The sequence below is a fragment of the Notamacropus eugenii genome, chromosome 1, assembly GCF_028372415.1.
Source record: "Notamacropus eugenii isolate mMacEug1 chromosome 1, mMacEug1.pri_v2, whole genome shotgun sequence".
Classification (NCBI taxonomy): domain Eukaryota; kingdom Metazoa; phylum Chordata; class Mammalia; order Diprotodontia; family Macropodidae; genus Notamacropus; species Notamacropus eugenii.
This window is the reverse complement of record NC_092872.1, coordinates 744,341,893-744,361,539: the sequence shown is the minus strand read 5'-3', so window position 1 is coordinate 744,361,539 and position 19,647 is coordinate 744,341,893. Positions and strand designations below refer to the sequence as shown.

The following is a 19,647-nucleotide window of genomic DNA, read 5'->3' as shown; positions in this document are numbered from 1 at the left end:
AAAGGCAGCCCTCTTCCTACCTGCCTGACCACTGCTTTCTTTGCAAGTTTGCCATACATGCTCCAAGCCCTGTGTGAGGGGGAACTCCAAGGCTTAGTCCCTGGCCCCCTCTTCTCTCTTGCTGATCTCATCAGTTCCCATGGGTTCAATTGTCACCCTACACAGTAGACTCCAAGCTCAAAATATCCAGCCATAATCTCTCTCCCAAGTGCCAGGTCCACATCACCAACTGCTCATTGGATCTGAATGTCCACCATCTGAATGTCCCACAGCAAAATTCAATATGACCAAGGTGGAATTCATCAGTGGACAAAGCACTGGGCTCAGAATCTGGAAGACTTGAGTTCAAATCCAGCCTTGGACACTTATTACCTGTGGAACACTAAGCAAGTCCCTTAATCTCTATATGCCTCAGTTTCCTCAACTGCAAAATGGAGATAATAATAGCAGCTACTTTACAGGATTGTCGTAAGGATCTAATGATACAGTATTTGTAGAGCACTTAGCATAGTGCTTGGCACACGGTAGAGACTTTATAAATGCTGGTTTCCTTCCTAGCTAAAGTCACTCTTCCTCCTAACTTCTCTCTTTCTGTTGAGGGTACCACCATCCATCTAGTCCCAAAGGTTCACAGCCTAAGAATCATCCTCAACTCTCCCTTCTTCGTCCCCATCCATTACCATCAGCTGCCAGACCTTGTTCATTCATTCTCCATCTTCAGCATATCTCTTTTCGGTTCCCTTCTTTCTACTCCAACCACAATGGCCCCAGTTCATGCCCTCATTGCATCTTTCCTGGGCTGTGAAAATAGCCTCCTACCTGGCCTCCCTGCCTCCAGACCACCTCTTGTCCCATGCATCTTCCACACAGACACCCAAAGCTCAAGCCTGTTCACACTGCTCGTCTTCTCAGGAGGCCTAAAAGGCTCCCCACTGACTTCAGAATGAAGTACAAACCTCTCCACTTGGCACTGAAAGCCCCTTCCAATCTGGCTCCAAGTTCCGTTTCCAGGCTGATGACACATTCCTTCCCCTTACAAACTGTGCCCAGCCACGCTGGCCAACTCTCGCTTCTCTGTATGTACCCCATATTCCATCTCCTGCCTTCAGGCCTTTACCACAGGCTCCCTATACAATGCTCTCCCTCCTCCTCCATATCTTAAACACCTCACTAATTTCCCTTCAAATAGAAACTCAACTGGCGAAGACAACTCTCCCAACCCAATCCATTCCAGGCCACTGGATATTGATGCTGAAGTACTCCTACACTTACTTATCTGCATGAAGGCTATATTCCCCAATAAATAAAAAATACATATTTATTTGGCATTTCTGTAGGGCTTTACAGATATCATCTGAGTACCTACTATGTGCCAGGGACACAAAAAGAGACAAAAGACAGTCCCTGCCTTAGAATAAACTGAGGCCAGGGACCATCTCACGTGGGTCTCTGTACACCCCTGAATTGCTAAGAAAACCCCAGATCTGTTGTTGTTCAGTCAAGTCCAACTCTCCATGACCCCATCTGGGGTTTTCCTGGCAAAGATCCTAAAATGGTCTGCCACTTCCTTCTCCAGCTCATTTTACAGAGGAGGAAACTGAGGCAAACAGAACTAAATCATTTGCCCAGAGTCACACAGCTTCTAAGTATCTAAGGTCAGATTTGACTCAGAAAGATGAGTCTTCCTGACTCCAGGTCTGGCACTCTATCCACTGCGCCACCCACCTGCCCACAGGCCTGACAGTAAGTGCTTCATAAAAATGCTAATTGACTGATTGATTTCTCTTCCCAGCATCCAAAGTGCTCATCTGCAAAATAGCGCCAGGGGAGAGTGCATTGGCTCAGGTTGCTACAGGGAGGGCTCAGTACAAAAATGGCAGAGTAGGGTATGCATCAAGACCAGGAAGCTCTGCTCTCTCCACACAACCAAGGCCTGGTAGACCTAAATAAATTGTTCTTTCAGGCAAACGGTTGCTTCCCCAAGACAAGCTCCTGACTCAGAAGATCACAACACCATCCAGTAAGGGGTGGTGATCTGTACCACGGAAGGGTAACCCTATACTGATAAAGTCATGTCTCTTGAACAGCCCTCCAAATTCAATACAACCAACATTTTTCAGGGGCCTTTTTGTGGAAGTCATGATGCTACATATTGGGGAAACAAACACAAATAATGACCCTATCTCTGCCTTCATGGGGCTTATACTCCATTGAGGGAAAGAAGCCTATCTCCCAGAAAATAAGGGGACATGTAGTTTTAAGTCTTAATGGCTGAAATGGCTTTTGGGATACCCTAGATACGAGAACATGAAGGAGAGATCTAGATGAAACACATTTGAGAGGAGAGCTTGGTCTCAGCTGGAAGGAAGGAAGACTGGGTGAAACTGGCCCCTAAACTGAGCCTTCACTGAAAAGTCAGGTTGGGAGAGGCACGGGGGCATTTCAGATGATATCTGTAAAGCCCTACAGAAACGCCAAATAAATATGTATTTTTTATTTCAGGCAAAGCGGATGGCGGAGCAAATACCCAGAGGTGGGAAATGGCCCATCAAGGGGAAGGAGGGGGACACAGCCAGTAATGCAGTTTGACCAGAACAGAGAATGCCTGAAAGGGACAGTCTGTAGTAGAGATAGAAGGGCAGGGGGCAGGCAGTTGACAGAGGCCAGTAAGCACCAAGCCAAAGAGTCAGTATTTTAGTCTATAGGCACTAGGGGATCAGTCAGTCAGTTAGTAAACATTTACTAAGCATCAACTACTGCCCACAGGGAGAGTCCAATCTAATAGGAGCAGAGAATACACAGAAGAAAATAGAACAGAGTGAGGAAGAACCTGGCAGAGGAGCAGGATGGGAAAATCCAAAGGAGCGACGGAAGGCTCTAAGCAATAGGTGAGCATAGGATAACCTATCCGGAGATGGGAGGGAGCTTAGAGGTCATTTGAGCCAATCTCCTCATTTTACAGCTGAGAAAACTGAGGCCCAGAGGGGTTAAGTGTCTTGCTCAAAGTCATAAAGTTAGAAAAGAAGGAGTCAATGGGTCAGACCTGTGCCTTTCGATAATTGGTTTCCCAGCTGTGTGAAGGACAGATTGGAAAAAAAAAACAAGAGAACAGAGGCCACAGGATGAGTTAGGGACAATTCTGACAAGCACAGGGGAGGAGCGATGGAGCCTTGAACTGGGGTAGAGACAAGGGGCTGAGTACAAGTGAGGCTGAGCTTGAATCAGCAAGACCTGGAAAGTGTCTAGATGGCAAAAGAGGAAGAGAGAGTCAAAGGCACTTCAAGATTTCAAGACAACTCCACACTTCCACTGGCCCACTCAGACACTCCCACTGGCTGCCTTTTGTTCCCTGTCCCTTCTTTGTTAGAGGAGGTCTCTGACTCTTGGTGACCCCATTTGGGGTTTCCTTAGTAAAGCTACTGGAGTGGTCTGCCATTTCCTTCTCCAGCTCACTTTACAGATGAGAAAACTGAGGCAAACAGGGTGAAGTGACTTGCCCAGGGTCACACAACTAGTAATTGTCTGAGGTCAGATTTGAACTCAGGAAGAGTCTTCCTGACTACAGGCCCAGAGCTCTATCTACTGCATCACCCAGCTGAGGGGACAGACAGCAAGAAACTACACTAGCTCATTAATGTACCCCAACTCATGATCAGCAACTTTCTGAATGCCCCTCATTTCTTGATTTAACATCCTGATTCCAAAGCCCACATTAAAATAAAAACAAATATGTTCTGCAGGCCCAGCCAAGGCCATCAGTCTCCTCTCTCACTTCCCCTTCCATCACTGGGAGCTCAGAGATTCCTGGTCTATGCAGTCACTCACCCAGTCTCCCACTCACTCCCCTTGGACCTTTATCAGCCAAAAAGGCCTAGGTCCAGCCAGTAGAATGCCTGCTCCCTCCAGGAGGAACTCAAAAAGCCTGGAAGCAGCAGAATCCCCACTGGGTTTGAAAGAGAATGATAATTATAATATGAAAAGGAATAGACTTAGGAACTGGGCCTGGGATTTCTCTGAAATGAAGAACTTCCCAGTGAGGAAATGTCCTCTAATAACAGAAGTCAGCATCCCCTCAGAAACATACAGTTTTAGAGTGGGGGTTCTTAACTCTATCTGTGTCTGACCCAGATGGGTTGTGTGACCCTGGGCAAGTCACTGACCCTAAAGTCTATGGACCCTTCTCAGATAAACACTTTTAAATCCACCAAATGTAACACACAGGATTACAAGATAAACCACTTTCACTGGTACAATAAATGCCATTATCGGTTTAGGGACCCTGGGCTTAGAACCTCTTTCTTAGAAGTTTCTCTAGAGCAGGTGAATGACACCAAGTACGTGTTCAGAGGAAAGGCTTGGTCTGAGTCTTCCAGGCTTGAGGGCTGCCTTTCTAGCCACTGGGCCAAGCTAATAATAAGCAAGAGGCTAAGAAAGAGCCAAGAAACAAGGGAAAGAGGTAGGAGCCTGATTGGAGGAACACAGAACAAGGCTGAATAGGCCTGTTCTGGGAGGCAGTCATAAAGAGGAAAGCCTCATCATAGAATCTCAGAAAGGCTAGACGGAAAGTCTGTGCATCTCCTTTGAGAAGGCTCATTAGATATGCAGCTGGGGCAAGGCTTTCTCATCAGCTCCCAGAATCTCAGGGACAAGATCATTCAGGCTTGGGGCTGCAGGAGACCTGAGAAGTCAGCATTTTACAGATGAGGGAACTGAGGCACCAAGAGGCTAAGGAATTTCCTCAGGGTCATATAGATGGTAAGCAGTCCACATGGCATTCAAGCTCAGGCCCACTGACTCCAAACCCAGTGCTCCAACCACCGTACTCCACTAGGTTCTTACTGTGTATGTGGTGGGGTTAAGATCTCCCCATCAAACCCTGTGCAAAGTCCCAAGTTGGGTAGAAAAAGAGCCCACCCTTAAGAGAATGGGCTGGAAGACTCAATCTGATTCTGCAGCCAGCTTCATCAAGGTTCTCAAGTCTATGTCATAAGAGGATCAGCTGAAGGAATTGGGGATATTTGGCCTGGAAGAAAAGACATGGGGGAAGTGGGCAAAGACAGGGAGGAATATTCAAGTATTTCAGGGGCTGTCTTGTGACAAGAGATTCACTTTGTTCTGCTTGGCCCCAGAGGCCAGAATCAGAAGCAATGGGTGAAAGCTTCATAGACTCAGATTTAGGTTTGATGACAGTCTCCTAACCACAGGAGCTGGGGTGGATGAAAGCTGCCCAGTGAGGGGCCCAGAACGGTCAGAGAGGCAAGTCCTGGGGCTTCAGCTACCAGGAGCCAGGGCAGAGAGGCTGCCAGGAGCCCTGGCCCATGGTAACATCTAGAAAAGGGGGGAAATTAGGCAGGAGGGCTTAGCCAAGAGCCATGGTGGTGACCATCTCTGATCATCAGACTGGGGATGGGAGAGAGCGCAAAAGCAGATGGAATGGAGACCAGGCCCAAGAAGCCTGACAACTTTCAATGCTACTTGGGCAAGTACTTCATGTAAAACCAATACATTGGTCTCCTCCCTCTGCCAGACTAAGCAGGGGATGCAGTCAATCTGCCCAAGGTAATAGGTGAGTATGTGTATGTTTGGTGTGATAGTGGGTGGGGGGGAGTAGGGGAGTGGTCAGCTTAATTACGTTTTCAGAAATCAGACCTCTTAGTTTAAATAGCAGCTTAGGTAAAATTCGATGATTCATCATCTTCTAAACCCCTCTAGTCCCTTCCAGCTGTGACCTTCCATGTTCTAAGGTACCTCTCAATTGTAACCTCCTGTGTTCTATGTTCAATGTTCTAAGCCTCTTGTATCTCTAATCATCAGTGTTCTATGGTTTAAGGACCTTTCCAAGTCTAACCTATGATCTAAAGTTACCTCTAGTTCTGACCTTCTCTGTTCTATGTTCCAAGGCCCCTTCAGCTCTGAAGTTCTATGTTCTAAGGCTCCTCCAGCTTTGATGTTCTATGCTCTAGATTTTTTTCTAGTTCTGATGTTCTAAGGGTCCTTCTGGTTTTGATGTTCTGTGTTCTAAGGATTCCTCAGTTCTAGTGTTCTATGTTCTAAGGTCTTTCCCAACTCTGATGCTCTATGTTCTTTGTTCTAAGGTCCCTTTCAGTTCTGATCTTCTATGTTCTGAGGACTCCACAGTTCTGGTGTTCTATGGTGCACATTCTGAGGTGCTTCCCACCTCTGATAGTCAATGTTCTAAAGCCCCTCCAGCTCTGATGTTCTATGTTATGAAGCCCTGTAATGGTAATTATGAGAGTTAAAGATCTTCCTCAGCCATTAATTGGCCTGCCCATTAAGAAAAGCTTGACTGGGGGAGGTCCACACCTTTTTTAATTTCTAATGAGGTACTGATTTTCAAGGGTTGCCCTCTGGCTCTGAAAAGTGTATAAATACTCGAAAGCAAGGTTTTACTTTGGGGTTTATTCATTGGAAAATGTTTGTCTGGCCAGACAAGACTCAGGACAGCCTTTAAGAAGCCCCCCCAGCTTTGAAAACCCAGATGTTGGTGCTTCTCTCTCTGGTAACTACCTAGGTATTGCTTATGGTCAGGCAGCTGGAAGCCCTGTCTACTGATGTTGATTTCTCTGTATTTTCTCTGAAGTTCAGGGTGCTGACTTTTTTCCCTGAAATAAGTGAATGATATCTATGCTTGATTAAAGTAGATTATTGATCCTTCAAAACTTGCTTTCCTTTTAGAAAAGCAGTTCCAAGAACCTGTACAGCAGGCCCTCCTGTGTATGCCGGGTCCTTGCTGATATAGGTCCCTCCAGCCCTGATGGTCTATATTCTAAGGTCTCTTTCCAGCTGAGGCATCCAATGGTTTCACAGTTTCAAACCTACCCTTGGGTTATTATATGTGAAGAAATATTTTAGACTGGTATTTACTTTCTCTCCTCTCTCCATGTTCATGTTCTCACATCTGTATCTAGTCAACTCAGTTGGATGAGGAACTGCTTATGTCATGGGGCTAATAACAAAAATAACCACCCCAACCACACTGAGTGGTATTTCTGCCATCTGAGCCTCCCAACTACCCCACAAGCAGGTGCTGCAGGGATATCTTACAAATAGGGAAACTGAAGTTCAGAGAAGTTAAGGGGTTTGTCCAGGATCACTGGGCTAGTACAGGTCTAAGACAAGCTCTATCACCTCTTCCTGATACCAGCTCCAACACTCTATCCACTATACCGGGTTATATAGTCTGCCAATCTCTGTGCTACCCTATCCTAGTAAGACCAAAGTAATGGGTTCTTTCCCAATGTGACCCAGTTAGCAACCAGTTGTCCGTCATCTCTGGGACTATGATGATCCAGAAAGGGGCCATGTGAAAGTATAAATGACCTCTCCCCACCACAAGGTGAAGGGAGGCAAATAGAAATACCCAATTAGTGACATGTGGGTCAACAGAAACACCTTCCTACCCAAAGGACTGTATATTGAGAATCTATTTCTACTGAAGGCCCATATGACATCCTGCCCCTCCCTAGCCTTCAGAAAGGCCCTTAGCTCAATTCCTTTCTAACTCAGTCCAGGAAACATTTCGCATTACTTCCAATGTCAATGGAGAAATGAGATCTCAGGAGTCCCATCCCATGTCCCTTATCCAATATTACTGTCTCCCATCCTCATTCCCAGAATGCCAAGCCACCAGCGGATGAAAGGAGACAGGTATTAAGATACTATTTTTTAATATTTAATAAAAAAGCTACTGACAATTTGGAATGTTTTTTTAAGAGTCAAAGATTAGAGGATCATGCAGAAAATGACTGCATTGTTCTGAAAATAATCCCAGCTGAATCACATTTTTGTTTAAGGAAAACAAACCTCCAGCCTCCAAAATGATGACAAAAGGCCTTCTCTCACTACAAAAATTCACCAGAACACCAAAGGCATCCTCCTTGACCACGGGGAAAACTACAGACCACCAGAAAATGCACCATCAAATGACATTCTCCCTGTGGACAGCATCCCATCCACCTCCCTTCCTTGGTAGCCTCGACCAGACCAAATGCCAACTCCCAGCTTTTTAGAAAGGCACTCAAACAATGGAGACTTATCCTCAGACCGCAATGGTACTTGCACATTAAAGGTTAGTTTGAAAATAAAACAAAGATTCATCTTACTGATCATTGTGGTTCCTCCTGCCAGGGAGGCCTTTGTCCCTTGGAAGAAGTCATCAGCAGACGTCATCCCCTGGTCTGGCATCTGGAAACGGGTGTGCACATCGATGCCGCCAGGCACCACCATCCTGGAATGGGCTTCGATGGTTTTCACCCCTCCTGGCACAATCAGGTTCTCACCTATTTGCCTGGATTAAACAGTGTTGGGTCAGAGAAGGCTCATTACAAAGAGTTATGAACACAACTGTTAATGAAATCAGGTGGTCCAAGTCGGTTGCATCAACTTCTCTGGGGCACTGCTGGCCTCCAAAAGCAAACACCCTCCTGGGGACCAGGATGGGGCCTGGGGAAATTCTGAGTTCATTTTCCTAAATTATTTGCTTACATTCCTAAGAAGAAGCCTCACCCTTTGTAGGTGTCAAAGTCATGATTACCATCATTCCCAGAAGGCTGACTATCCCTCCGGGTAACTAATTCTGGAGCCATAGTAAAACTTAAAAATCTAATTACTAAGGTGGCTGCCAGTACCCACAGACAGAATATTCACACTCATGGAATCACTGCTCTCTTGAAAGATTAAATCAAATATGAATAACATCAAAATACCACTAAAATGCTATCGCAAAATAAGTACAATTGTGTAGAAGGCCTCAGAGAACCCATCTGAAGTGAGGACGTTATTACAGAACCAATAAAGGACCTCATTTTAACAAGAACAGATAACATTTCTATAGCTCCTCGTATGAACAGGGAACTGTGCTAAATACTTTCACAGTATTATCTCTTGATTCTCACTACCCTGGGAGGCTATTATTATCCCATTTTACAGATGAGGAAATTGAAGCAAACAGAGACTAAGTGATTTGTCCAGTCACAAAGCCTGAAAATGTTTAAGGCCAGATTTGAATTTGGGTCTTTCTGGCTCTAAAACCAGTGCTCTACCCACTGAGCCCCCTAGTGATTCTCTCTTAGCGAGGATGGATTCGAATCATGGACTGCCTTCCCTATATAGATATGGATATAGATATAGATAGCTAAAGACAGAAGTATATATACACAGATAAAATTATATATATATATCATATGTAAATAGATCTATAAATATACAAATAGATTTATGTATTTTGTGTTATTTATATAAGAATATTCATAAACATATAAAATAGTGTGTGTGTGTGTGTGTGTGTGTGTGTGTGTGTGTGTGTGTGTGTGTGTGTGTGTGTGTGTAAAACAAAGCTAATGGGATTTAAAGAAAATGTCACTGGTATTAGTGGATTCAAATCCAAGCTCTACCATTTCCTACCTATGTGATCTTGACAATTTGTTTTCCCTTTCTGACCTCAGTTACCCCATTTATTAAATTTGGAGGTAGGGCCAGCTGGTTTCTAAGGCCCCTTCCAGCTCTCTTTGCCTATGATCCCAGGATCTTGCACACTGAAGGGGCAGGGAGGTGGTGTATAGAAGGCTGGCCTCTGATCCAAGAAGACCTGAGTTTTAAATCCTGACACCTTTGACACATACTGGCTGTATGACCCTGGATAAATCACTAGTAACTCTCTGAGATGACAGTTCTTTGCCCAGGGTGAGAGTTTAAGAAATGTTTTTTTACTCATCCACCCAGATCAGAGTGAAGGGAGTTTCCTTACCAGTTCTCCCACACCAGTGAAATCCCAGATCTGGACCTCCCCCCGAAACAAAACTCTTCCCACACTGTGAGTGTCAGAGCTGTACTGGGTCTCAACTTCATTCAACAGGCCTTGTTCAATTGCTTCTCCCTGCACCCCTTTGCAAAACAGTGCAGAAAATGGAGACAAGGAGCAGGTGGAGATAACTCCTGAGTCAGTCAGTGACAGAAACAAAAGCAGCACCCTGCTGGGCATGCCCCCCTGCCACTGCAATGATGCCTCTGTGAGGCCACAAACATGCAGAAAATAAAACACCAAGGCATTGGGTGAGTGTGGGGATATGATGACCAACTTCCACCCAGCACTTAGCATGGTACCTGGCATATAGTAGGTGCTTAATAAATATATATTGACTAGTCTGACTTCCTATTGGGAAATCAGAACGAGTGACTCCATCCCTAGCAATGTTCTGTTACACAGGGCAGGCTGTGCTCCTGGCACTCAGTGAATACTGGCTACTAAGAAGATGTCATCTGCTGGAACGTTTGTCTCTAATCAGACAGATGTGCCTCTTCTCCAGGGTCATGTGAGCTACTCAGGGTACAAGAAGGGGTGGAGGAGGGTAAGATGATAAACACATGTCCTCTGTCCTTGCCTGCACTAAACTCTCCCTTGAGCCAAGAGTATCCTGAAGGTACCACTGCCTCACTGGTCTGTTTTTTGTTTTTCTACCACACTGCCAGATACACATAGCCAACATAAGGGCAGTCTTCCAGGTTCCTTGCAAAATCAAGGATGAGACCCCAAAGTGGCCATGAACAAAGATTTGTTTTCAGTCTCATTGCAGTTAATTAGATGTCCTCCTCCTTGGATCCCTGATCAAGAAAGCAGATGTGTTGATCCAACCCAATGAGTCACATTCCAAACTTACAGCCCCCATTGCAGCAAATCACCCCAAAGCACCACATTCCAAGGGAGCCTTTGAATACTTAACATACCATAGGTTGAGTATTTGAATAAGAAATAAAAGGAACACTTTCAACCAAATTAAGAATACTTAACTACCTGGGAATTCCCATACCCCAATCCCATGAGGAGAGAACTAGGGTTTGCTAAATAGTCATGAAAAACCCCCACTTCCCCTGGGACTTAGAATGTCTTCTGGTTTACCCTGGTTAGGACCACTCTCTAACAGGAAGAAAATGAAAACTGTTCATTGAACTCTGAATTCTAAACCTTCCAAAACAGAATTTCCCAAATTCATTATAGGTTACCTGTCAAAAGGTGCTTTAAAGCAGGCATCCAGTTGTTTGTTGTTGTCTGTATAATCTGATACTATATTCCTGGATTCCTTCTAGAACATCTTCCTGAGATGCTTCATCAGGGCATGGAAGTGGGTCCCTCAAGGCTATTTCTAGTTCCTATCAGACCAACTGAGCTGGAAGGCCTTTGAGTAGAGTATCCGTGGTCTGAGGGCCAGCCTGGGGAGGCTAAACTACAATGTGGTCATTATAAGATAAATGGTTTAACCAAAGATCCTCTCAATGGCCATGCCCCACAACTTAAAGTGGGGTAATGTTCAGATTTGTATCAGCAATGAGAGACGTAAACTAACAAAACTGCACATCCTTGAAGGATTGCAGTGATATATTAATGAATTTAGGGTTTAGATGATACAATGGAAAGCACACTGGATTTAGAGTCAAGGGAGTCAGAATTACACCTCTGAACTTTGCCACCTATTTGATTTCTGGGCCTCAGTTTCCTCATCTGTAAAATGAAAGAGTTGAACTAGATGACCTCTAAGGTCCTTTCCAGCTCACAATTTAAGATCCTGTGTTGAAAAATGTAGTATTGCATGGCATCATAGAAAGAACATTGGATTTAGGTGTCCAAAGACCTGGGTTCAAATTCTGACTCTTCCACTGTCTTTGGAAGCTTCACTTTACCCCCTTACCACCAATCCTGCTTTCCCTATCCCAAGCTTGTTTCCTCAATAGTAAAATGATGAGATTGGAAGAGATCTGCTCTCAAAGAGCCTAACACTTGCAATGCTATGGTAATGTAATCCTGGCTAACCGGCAAGGTTTAGTTTGTTTGTGGTTATTTTGTCCTTTCTCCAAGAGGACCGTGATGTCAGAAAAGAGATACCATAAGATACAAGTGAACTGGCTGTAAGTGAGGGAGTGCTGTGCAAAGTCACCAGTCTCACTTTCTCCTCTGGAGTCATCTGGGTCTAATGGCAAGATAGAGAAAAGGACAACTGGAGATGGCCCCGACGCAGTGGGAGACATTGGCCTTTTTAAACAAAGGTCTTGAACAGGTCTCAGTTTGATAGAGACAACACCTCATTCAGTGATTAAAGCTAGGTAAGAAATGAGACAGAGAATGGCCTCTTTACCCAGTCAAAAAAAATCAGTCTGGAAGAGGGTTTCTGGCCAAAACAGAAACAATTTCTATTTACATTCACTCTGAGTCATCAGGGCCAAGACAAAGACCAAATGAGACTGGGACCTACCATTGGCCAATCAATGAGAGTTCGAGTGATTTGGGTTTAAGGCATGGTCCTAAAGAAAAAAAAATCTAGCTCATAAACCCCAAGATATTTTGAGAGATATCACTGAACAAAATTTATGGGCAAGGTACAAATGGTACTGAAGTGAGTTAGGAAATTGGGTTACAGTGATTCCAATGCTTCTATGAACTCAAAGTGTGACCTTGGACAAGTCAATTACAACTCTTCAGGTCTCAATTTCCTCATCGAAAACATTTTGAGAGAGTAGGGCTGAGTGAATTCCTCCACTCCTTCCTTTCAGTTCTTAAAAGCCTATTCGTAAACAGTTCTAAACAATGTATATACTCTTGGGAAGAGTGTCATAAATACTGTCACTGTAACAGTGACCGTTAGCTTAACTGTGTCTGTTGGTTGGCAAAGAAATGTTCAGAAATCACTGTTATGTAAAAAACAAAAAAATTTGTAAAAATAAAATAAAGATGAAAGCTGTCATTGGCTGAAAAAAAAATACTTACTTTATCAATCCATCTTCCATATAAATATCTGCATAGAAGGACTGGTCATCATTCACGATCTTACCACCCTTGATCAAAAGTCGATCGCTCTGAAACAAGAGAAGAAACCAGTCAGTATTGTCTGGCTCACTCAGACCTTGAGGAAAGAGATGGGGAAACCTGTGCATTAGTCCCTGGTGATGCTGGAATAAGCCAGTCAGGAAGCTAACTCAAGCAGAGGGGTGAGGTTGCACATGATCATCCATTTCCCCAGCAAAGCCGACAGCTTTTCCTAGATAAAAGACTTTTTTCATTATTGTCATACCTGCAAGCTCATAAAAACAAACTCAAACAATCACCCATTGAAAGGCAGGGAACATAGTTTCAGATGGAATAGATAATAGTTTTCCAGCATATTCTCTTTTTTTTTTTTTTACATTATTATTCACACCCACACATAGTAAAGTCACTTCTTGGCTAAATTTGAGTCAGTTACAGTCAGAAAAATTGACGAAAAGTCTGTTGCTATTGGTAACTCAACACAAACAAACTCATTTAATTCAGCTGTAGCAAGGTTCCAAACCAGTGGGTCCTTTCTAATGACTCCTCTTCTAGGCAAATTACAAAAGTAGCAAAGGCATAAGGAAGACTCTTTGATCTTTTTTTTCTTAATAGGGTTGATGATTGGATATTTTCAGGTGAGGAAATTCCCTCCACCCTAACCCTAAATTCAGGTCAGCACCTTTCTGAGACTTAATAATCTAAGAGTTGTCTGGTGCGCAACCATGTGAAGTGACTGCCCAGGGTAATGAAGCCACTACATAAGACACGGAACTTGAACACAGGTTTTCCTAACTTCCAGGACAACTCTCCCATGCTGCCCCTCTCCCTCTCCCTCTCCCCCTCCCTCCCTCCCTCCCTCTCTCTCTCTCTCTCTCTCTCTCTCTCTCTCATTCTCTCTCTCTCTCTCATTCTCTCTCTCTCTCTCTCTCTCTCTCTCTCTCTCTCTCTCTCTCTCTCTCTCTCTCTCTCTCTCTCTCTTCACCACCCCCACCCCCCAATGATTTCAGAACTATGAAGTGGATGTGAAACAGAGAGATATATCTACAGAAATGCAGAAGTGACAGCAAATATTTCCACCAGCTCCCCACTACAAAGGTCTGATTCCCCTTATCATGTCCTTGGCAGGTATTTGTGCAGAATGTCTGTGAAAGCTATTCAGCAACCTCAGGGGAGGCTGGAAGAGAAATAGAAATATAGCATGACACCTCCCTCCCCCCAACTGTTCTCAATTAAATGTAAAATTAATATCGGATGTTTACAAACATCTGACTATTATTTTGGATTAAATGGAAGCTGTGCAAGCTAGACCAGATCATGACATTTATGGGGGCATAAGTTTAAAAGAAGTACTCATAACAGGACGGACAAATGACAAATCCCTGGCTCATCCCAGGACTCTCAAAGAGCAACTGTGGCTCCATTACTCCCATCAATGTATGCATTACCTCTAAAGGTGCCAATCAAATGGCAGCCAGGTCTGCACACCTTGGAGGCTATGTTCCCCAAGAAATCCACCCCTGGGGAGTTCCCTCATGAGTGACAAATCAGTAAGGATATATAAAGATGCAGAGGTATTTGGCTGAGCATATAAAAGTGGGATCACAAACCATTTTGGGTTTAGAGATGGAAGGGACTACTGCAGTCCAACCTCTCCCCATTACAAATGAGAAAACTGAGAACCCAAAAGGGTAAGTGACTTATCTAAGGTCACACATGTAAGTTAAGTAGCAGAACCAGGAATCAAACCCAGTAGTCTTTCCTTGCACTGAAATATATGTGTGTGTATATATGTATATATATATATATATATATATATATATATATATATATATATATATATATATATACATACACACACATAACACACATATTTGGGGGAGGGGAGGAATGTTCTGTACACTCACTTTAGTCCAAGAACCATTCTCACAGATTCCTCTCAGGCTATAAGGTCACTGATACATACATATATGTATATGTGTAGGGGTGTGTGTGTATGTATGTATATATACATATCTACATGCACATGTGTGTATATATGTGTGTATATGTATACACACACATTGCAGGCCTCTTAGTTGATCTTTTTAGAAAGGCAAATACAGAGAAGGTGTCAAATAAGCAAATAAATACCGATTCCCTTGAGCTCAGGCTCACTCTTCCCTCCAGGAATGGCACTGGAGCATGTCTTTGGTCAACCATTCTCTGAGGGACTGCAGTATCAGAATGGCCATCTCTCCTAATTATCTGGGGCCTGATTCTGTTGAGGAACCACTCTTGCCTCAGTTTCCTTATTTGTAAAGTGAGGGAGTTGGACTAGGTAGTAGCTGAGTCCCCTCCCCGGGGTCATTTGGCAACCTTTTAAACTTCCTGGGCCTCAGTTTCTGGACATCGAAGTGGTCAGACTCTGGACCTCTGAGGTCCCTTCCTGCTCCTGTCATCCAAGCTCAGCAGGCCTTTTCCTTGTAATGCCTGGTCATGCTACAGTGATCATACATTCTACAGATGCTATTGGGAGGTAAGCTGGGGAGGAGGGTGGAGATGGAGAAGGTGGAGAGAGGAAGGAGTCTGATTTTTTTTTTTTTTGCTTTCTAATGAAAAATAGAAAAATTTTCTTCCTAAAGCAGGGTGTTTAGATTGAATTGTCATTCTCCACCCCCCCTCTTCCTTTTCAAAATACCTTTTGCTCACTTATAAGGACCCCCTACATAGGGTGCCGGTCTACCTCTCTACCCCTCCTACTACACATACCCCCCCAGCTTCACCCACCCAACCAGCCCCTCCACTTCTAGCTCTTCCAGGGATATTGAATGATTTCCAGGAGAGAAAGCATTCTATGGAGAAAGGTCGGGAAATTACTATCCCTGGACTAGGGAAGCATGCAGTTCACACTCAGGCCAGCCTACAGAGACCTCACACCCAAATTCCATCTTTACATCCATCTGGTCCCCATCTCTTTTCCCCCTCCTTTCTCCCTGGAAGATGGGTGTGCCCTTTGGGTTGGAGGAGCAAGGCCGACTGGGGAGACTGGACTGGAAAGGCGAGCTAAGGTCCCTGCAGGGAGAAAGGGCCACGACAGAGCATCCTTCCGATGGGGACCAGTCCAAGGCCTTTCCCTCGGCCTCCTACACAGGAATTGGGTCGGGAGTGAAGAAAAACATAGAGTTACATAACAATGACTGCCCTCCCTCCGTCCCTCCCTCTCCCTCTTTTCCTCCCCCGGGGAGCTCGCTCAGGGATGCACACCACAAGGGCTGGCAAGATTTTTCCAAGCGAGGACCATGGGGGTGGGGTAGGGGCAAAAATTCATCTCGGGGGCTGCAAACTCTCGACGTGGATTTGTTTTTGTGATGATTTGTAAAAGAGGAAGGGGGAAGGGAGGGGAGGGGGAGCAGGAGCAGCCGCCGCCGCCACCACCAGCAGCAGCAGCAGCGGCGGCGGCGGCGGCGGCGGCGGCGGCAGCATCCTCCCACCCTTTGTCATCATTGTTTTCTTCGGCGCTGGAGGGGATAGGAGCTCAAGGGCCATCTGTTCCGTTCAGGCTCGGGAGCAGCGCCATTCCCTCCGGACAAATACTTAGGCGCTGTCCCCAGCTTCCAGCCGCTGCCGTTACAACGAAAGCCTCTTTGTATGAGCCAGGGCTGGCGGGCAGGCAAAGCGAGGGCAGCTTCCTTCGCACTAGTGGGGGCAAAGCGGGGGAGGGATGGGGAGCTCGGGAACCCAGGAACCCCGCCAGATCACTAGCGCCAGAAGAAAGAGCGCCAAGCCCAGGGAGAAAAGAGAGGGAGAGGGAACAGGAGAGGAGAAGAGAGAGAATCGTGGGGAGACCGACTGGGGAGGGGAAGAGAAAGAATGGGAGGAGAGAGAGAATGGAGGAGGAGGAGGAGGAGAAGAAATGAGGAGGGAGGAGAGAGAATGACGGGGGAGAAAAGAGAATGAGGGGGAGAGGAGAAATGGAGGAAGAAAGAGGAAATAAGGGGAAAGAGAGAGGCGAGAGAGGAAGAACAGGGGATGAGGAGGCCAAGAGAGGGAGGAGAAAAATAAATAAGAGAGGGGAAAGAAAACAAGTAAGGGAGGAAAGGTAAGAAGAGAGGGAGATGAGCAGGAAGAAGAAATGGGGAAATGCGTAGGGAGAGGAGAAGAGAAGAGGGAGAAGAGTCGAAAAGGAGAAAGAGAGAATTGATAGGAACCTGGGAGAGAAAAAAAAAGGGAATTAGGGACAGAAAAGAGAGGTAACAAAAACATGTAGCCGCGGGGGGAGGGGGGAGCCTCAGAGACCTGGCTCTCCATCATCCTTCTTTAGCTCTTGCATACTCGTTCTGGGATTTTCCCCTTCATCCTTCTGCACCCTGAGCTTTCCTCCTTCCCTTTTCGGGTCATTATTTCTCTGCCTTCCTCCCCACCACCCACCCCGCCCCGTACACACACCCTTTTTTCTCTGGAGAATAGGATGGAGGGGAAGGGGAAGGTTGACACCTTTTCTTGGGAGGGGGAGCCGGCTGGCAGCGCTCCTCGCATCTCTCCCTGCACAGGGCCCCACGTTGCCCCACTGCAGCCCCCACCGGAGCTTGGGCACCCTGAGCCGGGCATCCCTCCGCTTTGATGCTGGAGCATCCCTGACCACGAAGGGCCGTAGGGATAGAGGAAGCTCGGCCAGGAAAGTTAGAAACCTTAATGCAATTAGGCTCCGCGTTTAAAGCCTTTGCTCTCTCGCAGATTAATCCTGGGGCGGGATCCTAATTAATCCCTTCCTTCGTGCCCCCTTCCCTCATTTCTTCGCTTCTCCGGCTGCACAAAGAGCGCCTCGGGTTCCCCGGACACCAGACTCACCGTGATGCGCGGGATGTTTTTCTTCCCCTGATAAGACATCGCGCTCTCGCTTGGGGACCAGAATCTGTCCGAGCTGCCCGCTCAGATGGCCAGGAGTGCCCAGAAAGGAGCCTGGCTCTTTGCACGATGCAGAAATGCGAACGCTGGTCCTGAGGTTGCTAGCCAAAGGCAGAAACGGGGAGCAAATGTAGCCCCGCGGTCTGTCTCTCTCTTTCTTCCTCTGCTCCAAGCCCAGCCCCGGCTTAGAGCAGAAAAAAGAGAGAGAGAGCAACAGAGAGAGAGACTGGGGGGCGGGGGGCGGGCGGGAGAAGAGACAGCAATAAAAGCCTGAGTTCCAGGCGGATTCCGCGGCGCATGCGCCACCAACCACTCCCTTTCCTCCTCGGCAAAAGCCCTCCGCTTCGGTTGGGGCGGGAGCTGATTGGTTGAGACGTAAGGGATATGCAAATGACTAGGAGAGTGGTGCAACGTTGGGCTGGGCCTGGGAGCGCAGCGGGGCCGGGAAGGGGGCGGCCGGGGAGCGGGGCTCGCGCCAGCTGCGGCGGCTGCGGCTGCATCATCTGCAGCGCCCTGGGAGGGGGGAGGGGACAGGTGGCCCTGGGGCACAAACGCATGCCGCGAACGGGCTCCGCGCACGCACGCCTCCCCGCGGAGGTGGCCGTCCCCGTCCCCGCCTAGGGTGACTGCCGCAGAGCCAATGGCTGGAGCGGACGGCTGCAGGAGGGGCCGCAGCGAGCGAGCCCTTCTCCCGCCCTTCCGAAGCCGGAGCCGCCCTGCGGGAAGAGCCGCCCTGCGGGAAAGGGACGGGGCTCGAGCCGGGGGAGGGATGCAGCAGCCGGCCACGCCCTGCGCTCTGCGGAGCCGAGAGCCCCCGAGTGCGCGGGGATGCTGCGGCCGGAGCTCTGGGGACCGCACTGAGCATCCAGGGAGGGCGGGGCTGTTCCGCGAATGCCAAGGAGGGGGGAGTTAGGAGGCCGAAAGTGAAAAATGGGGGAGACTGGAAGGAGAGGGGGCGCCAGCTAACAGGCAGCGGTTGCTTGGCAGCTGCATATAAAAGAAGGCGAGGTCCTATTGAGACATGCCAGGGGAGGCTGGGCTGCAGCCCGGATGGAAGGGCAGGCTTGAGATGCTGTTGCAGGAAATGCCTACCACCCAACCCAAGGACTGGGGGCCAGTACACAGAGCCAGAGCTCTCCCGAGATGCTGGACTAGCCCCTTCCATACCCAGAGTTATTAATTGGAAGGAGCCTTAGGGTTCGTTGAGCCCCCACCTGCCTTTTATAGAAGGGGCAGTGACTTACCTAAGGTCACTAGCTAGATGGGATTGCAATCCCAGGATTTTGTGGCACCAGGGAAACGAAAAGCTTCTAAGTCAGAGGCTGGAGGCCCAAATCCTGCCTCGGATACTTATTATTACCTGGGTATCCTTGGTAAGACCTGCTTTAGGCTTCAGTTTCTCCCCTGTGAAAGTCGCAAGTTGTTTCTAGATCCCAAATCTGGTATTCTTGCAATTACATCTGGGTGGACGTTCTGTTAAGATTTTTTGGAGCACCTGGGTCCCTTCTCTGTTCCTGCAGTCAGACCTCAGGACACTAAAAGACCCTACAGAAGGAAGCCTGGCTGGACTTTCTTATCAGCCCCTCTACAAATCCCCCAGTTCCCAAAAGCTCACTTGTATGGTCCCTCTCCTGCAAAAGAAAGTCATTTAGTAGGAAGCAGATGTGGTGAGGGTGGTTGTTCACACCTTTCAACGAACTTCAAGCAGGTTCTAATGATCTAATGACAATAAATGAATCCTCCCACCAGCAGACCCAAAAGACAGACACAGAGAAGGAGCCAGGTTCAGGCTGACTGAGGAAAGAGGAAGGGAAATAACGATTCTCCCCAGTTTGCAAGCTAGGGAAAGAGACAAAGAAAAGGAACACACACCCCCAGTCAAAGTCAAAAGGAGAACCCCCATACTCCAAGATTTTTTCATGGCTACCTCTGGTGGCTCAGATTAG

The 19,647-nt window shown here is 46.8% G+C and overlaps 1 protein-coding gene across 2 annotated transcripts in view; it reads right to left on the bottom strand.

Moving 5' to 3' along the window:
- The window catches only part of DPYSL2 (dihydropyrimidinase like 2), a 191,631-nt gene that overhangs the window by 77,861 nt on the left and 94,123 nt on the right, over positions 1 to 19,647 (bottom strand). Inside the window, exons 1-3 of one of the 2 annotated variants that reach the window (XM_072638178.1) lie at positions 17,645 to 18,009; positions 12,776 to 12,864; positions 8,124 to 8,308 (exon numbers count right to left, since the gene is read on the bottom strand). In XM_072638178.1, the coding sequence (XP_072494279.1) occupies positions 8,124 to 8,308; positions 12,776 to 12,864; positions 17,645 to 17,683 (313 nt within the window). In that variant the 5' untranslated portion in view covers positions 17,684 to 18,009. Of the gene's footprint in view, positions 1 to 8,123; positions 8,309 to 12,775; positions 12,865 to 17,644; positions 18,010 to 19,647 lie in introns of those variants that run through there. The other variant, XM_072638197.1, reaches the window with a different exon arrangement.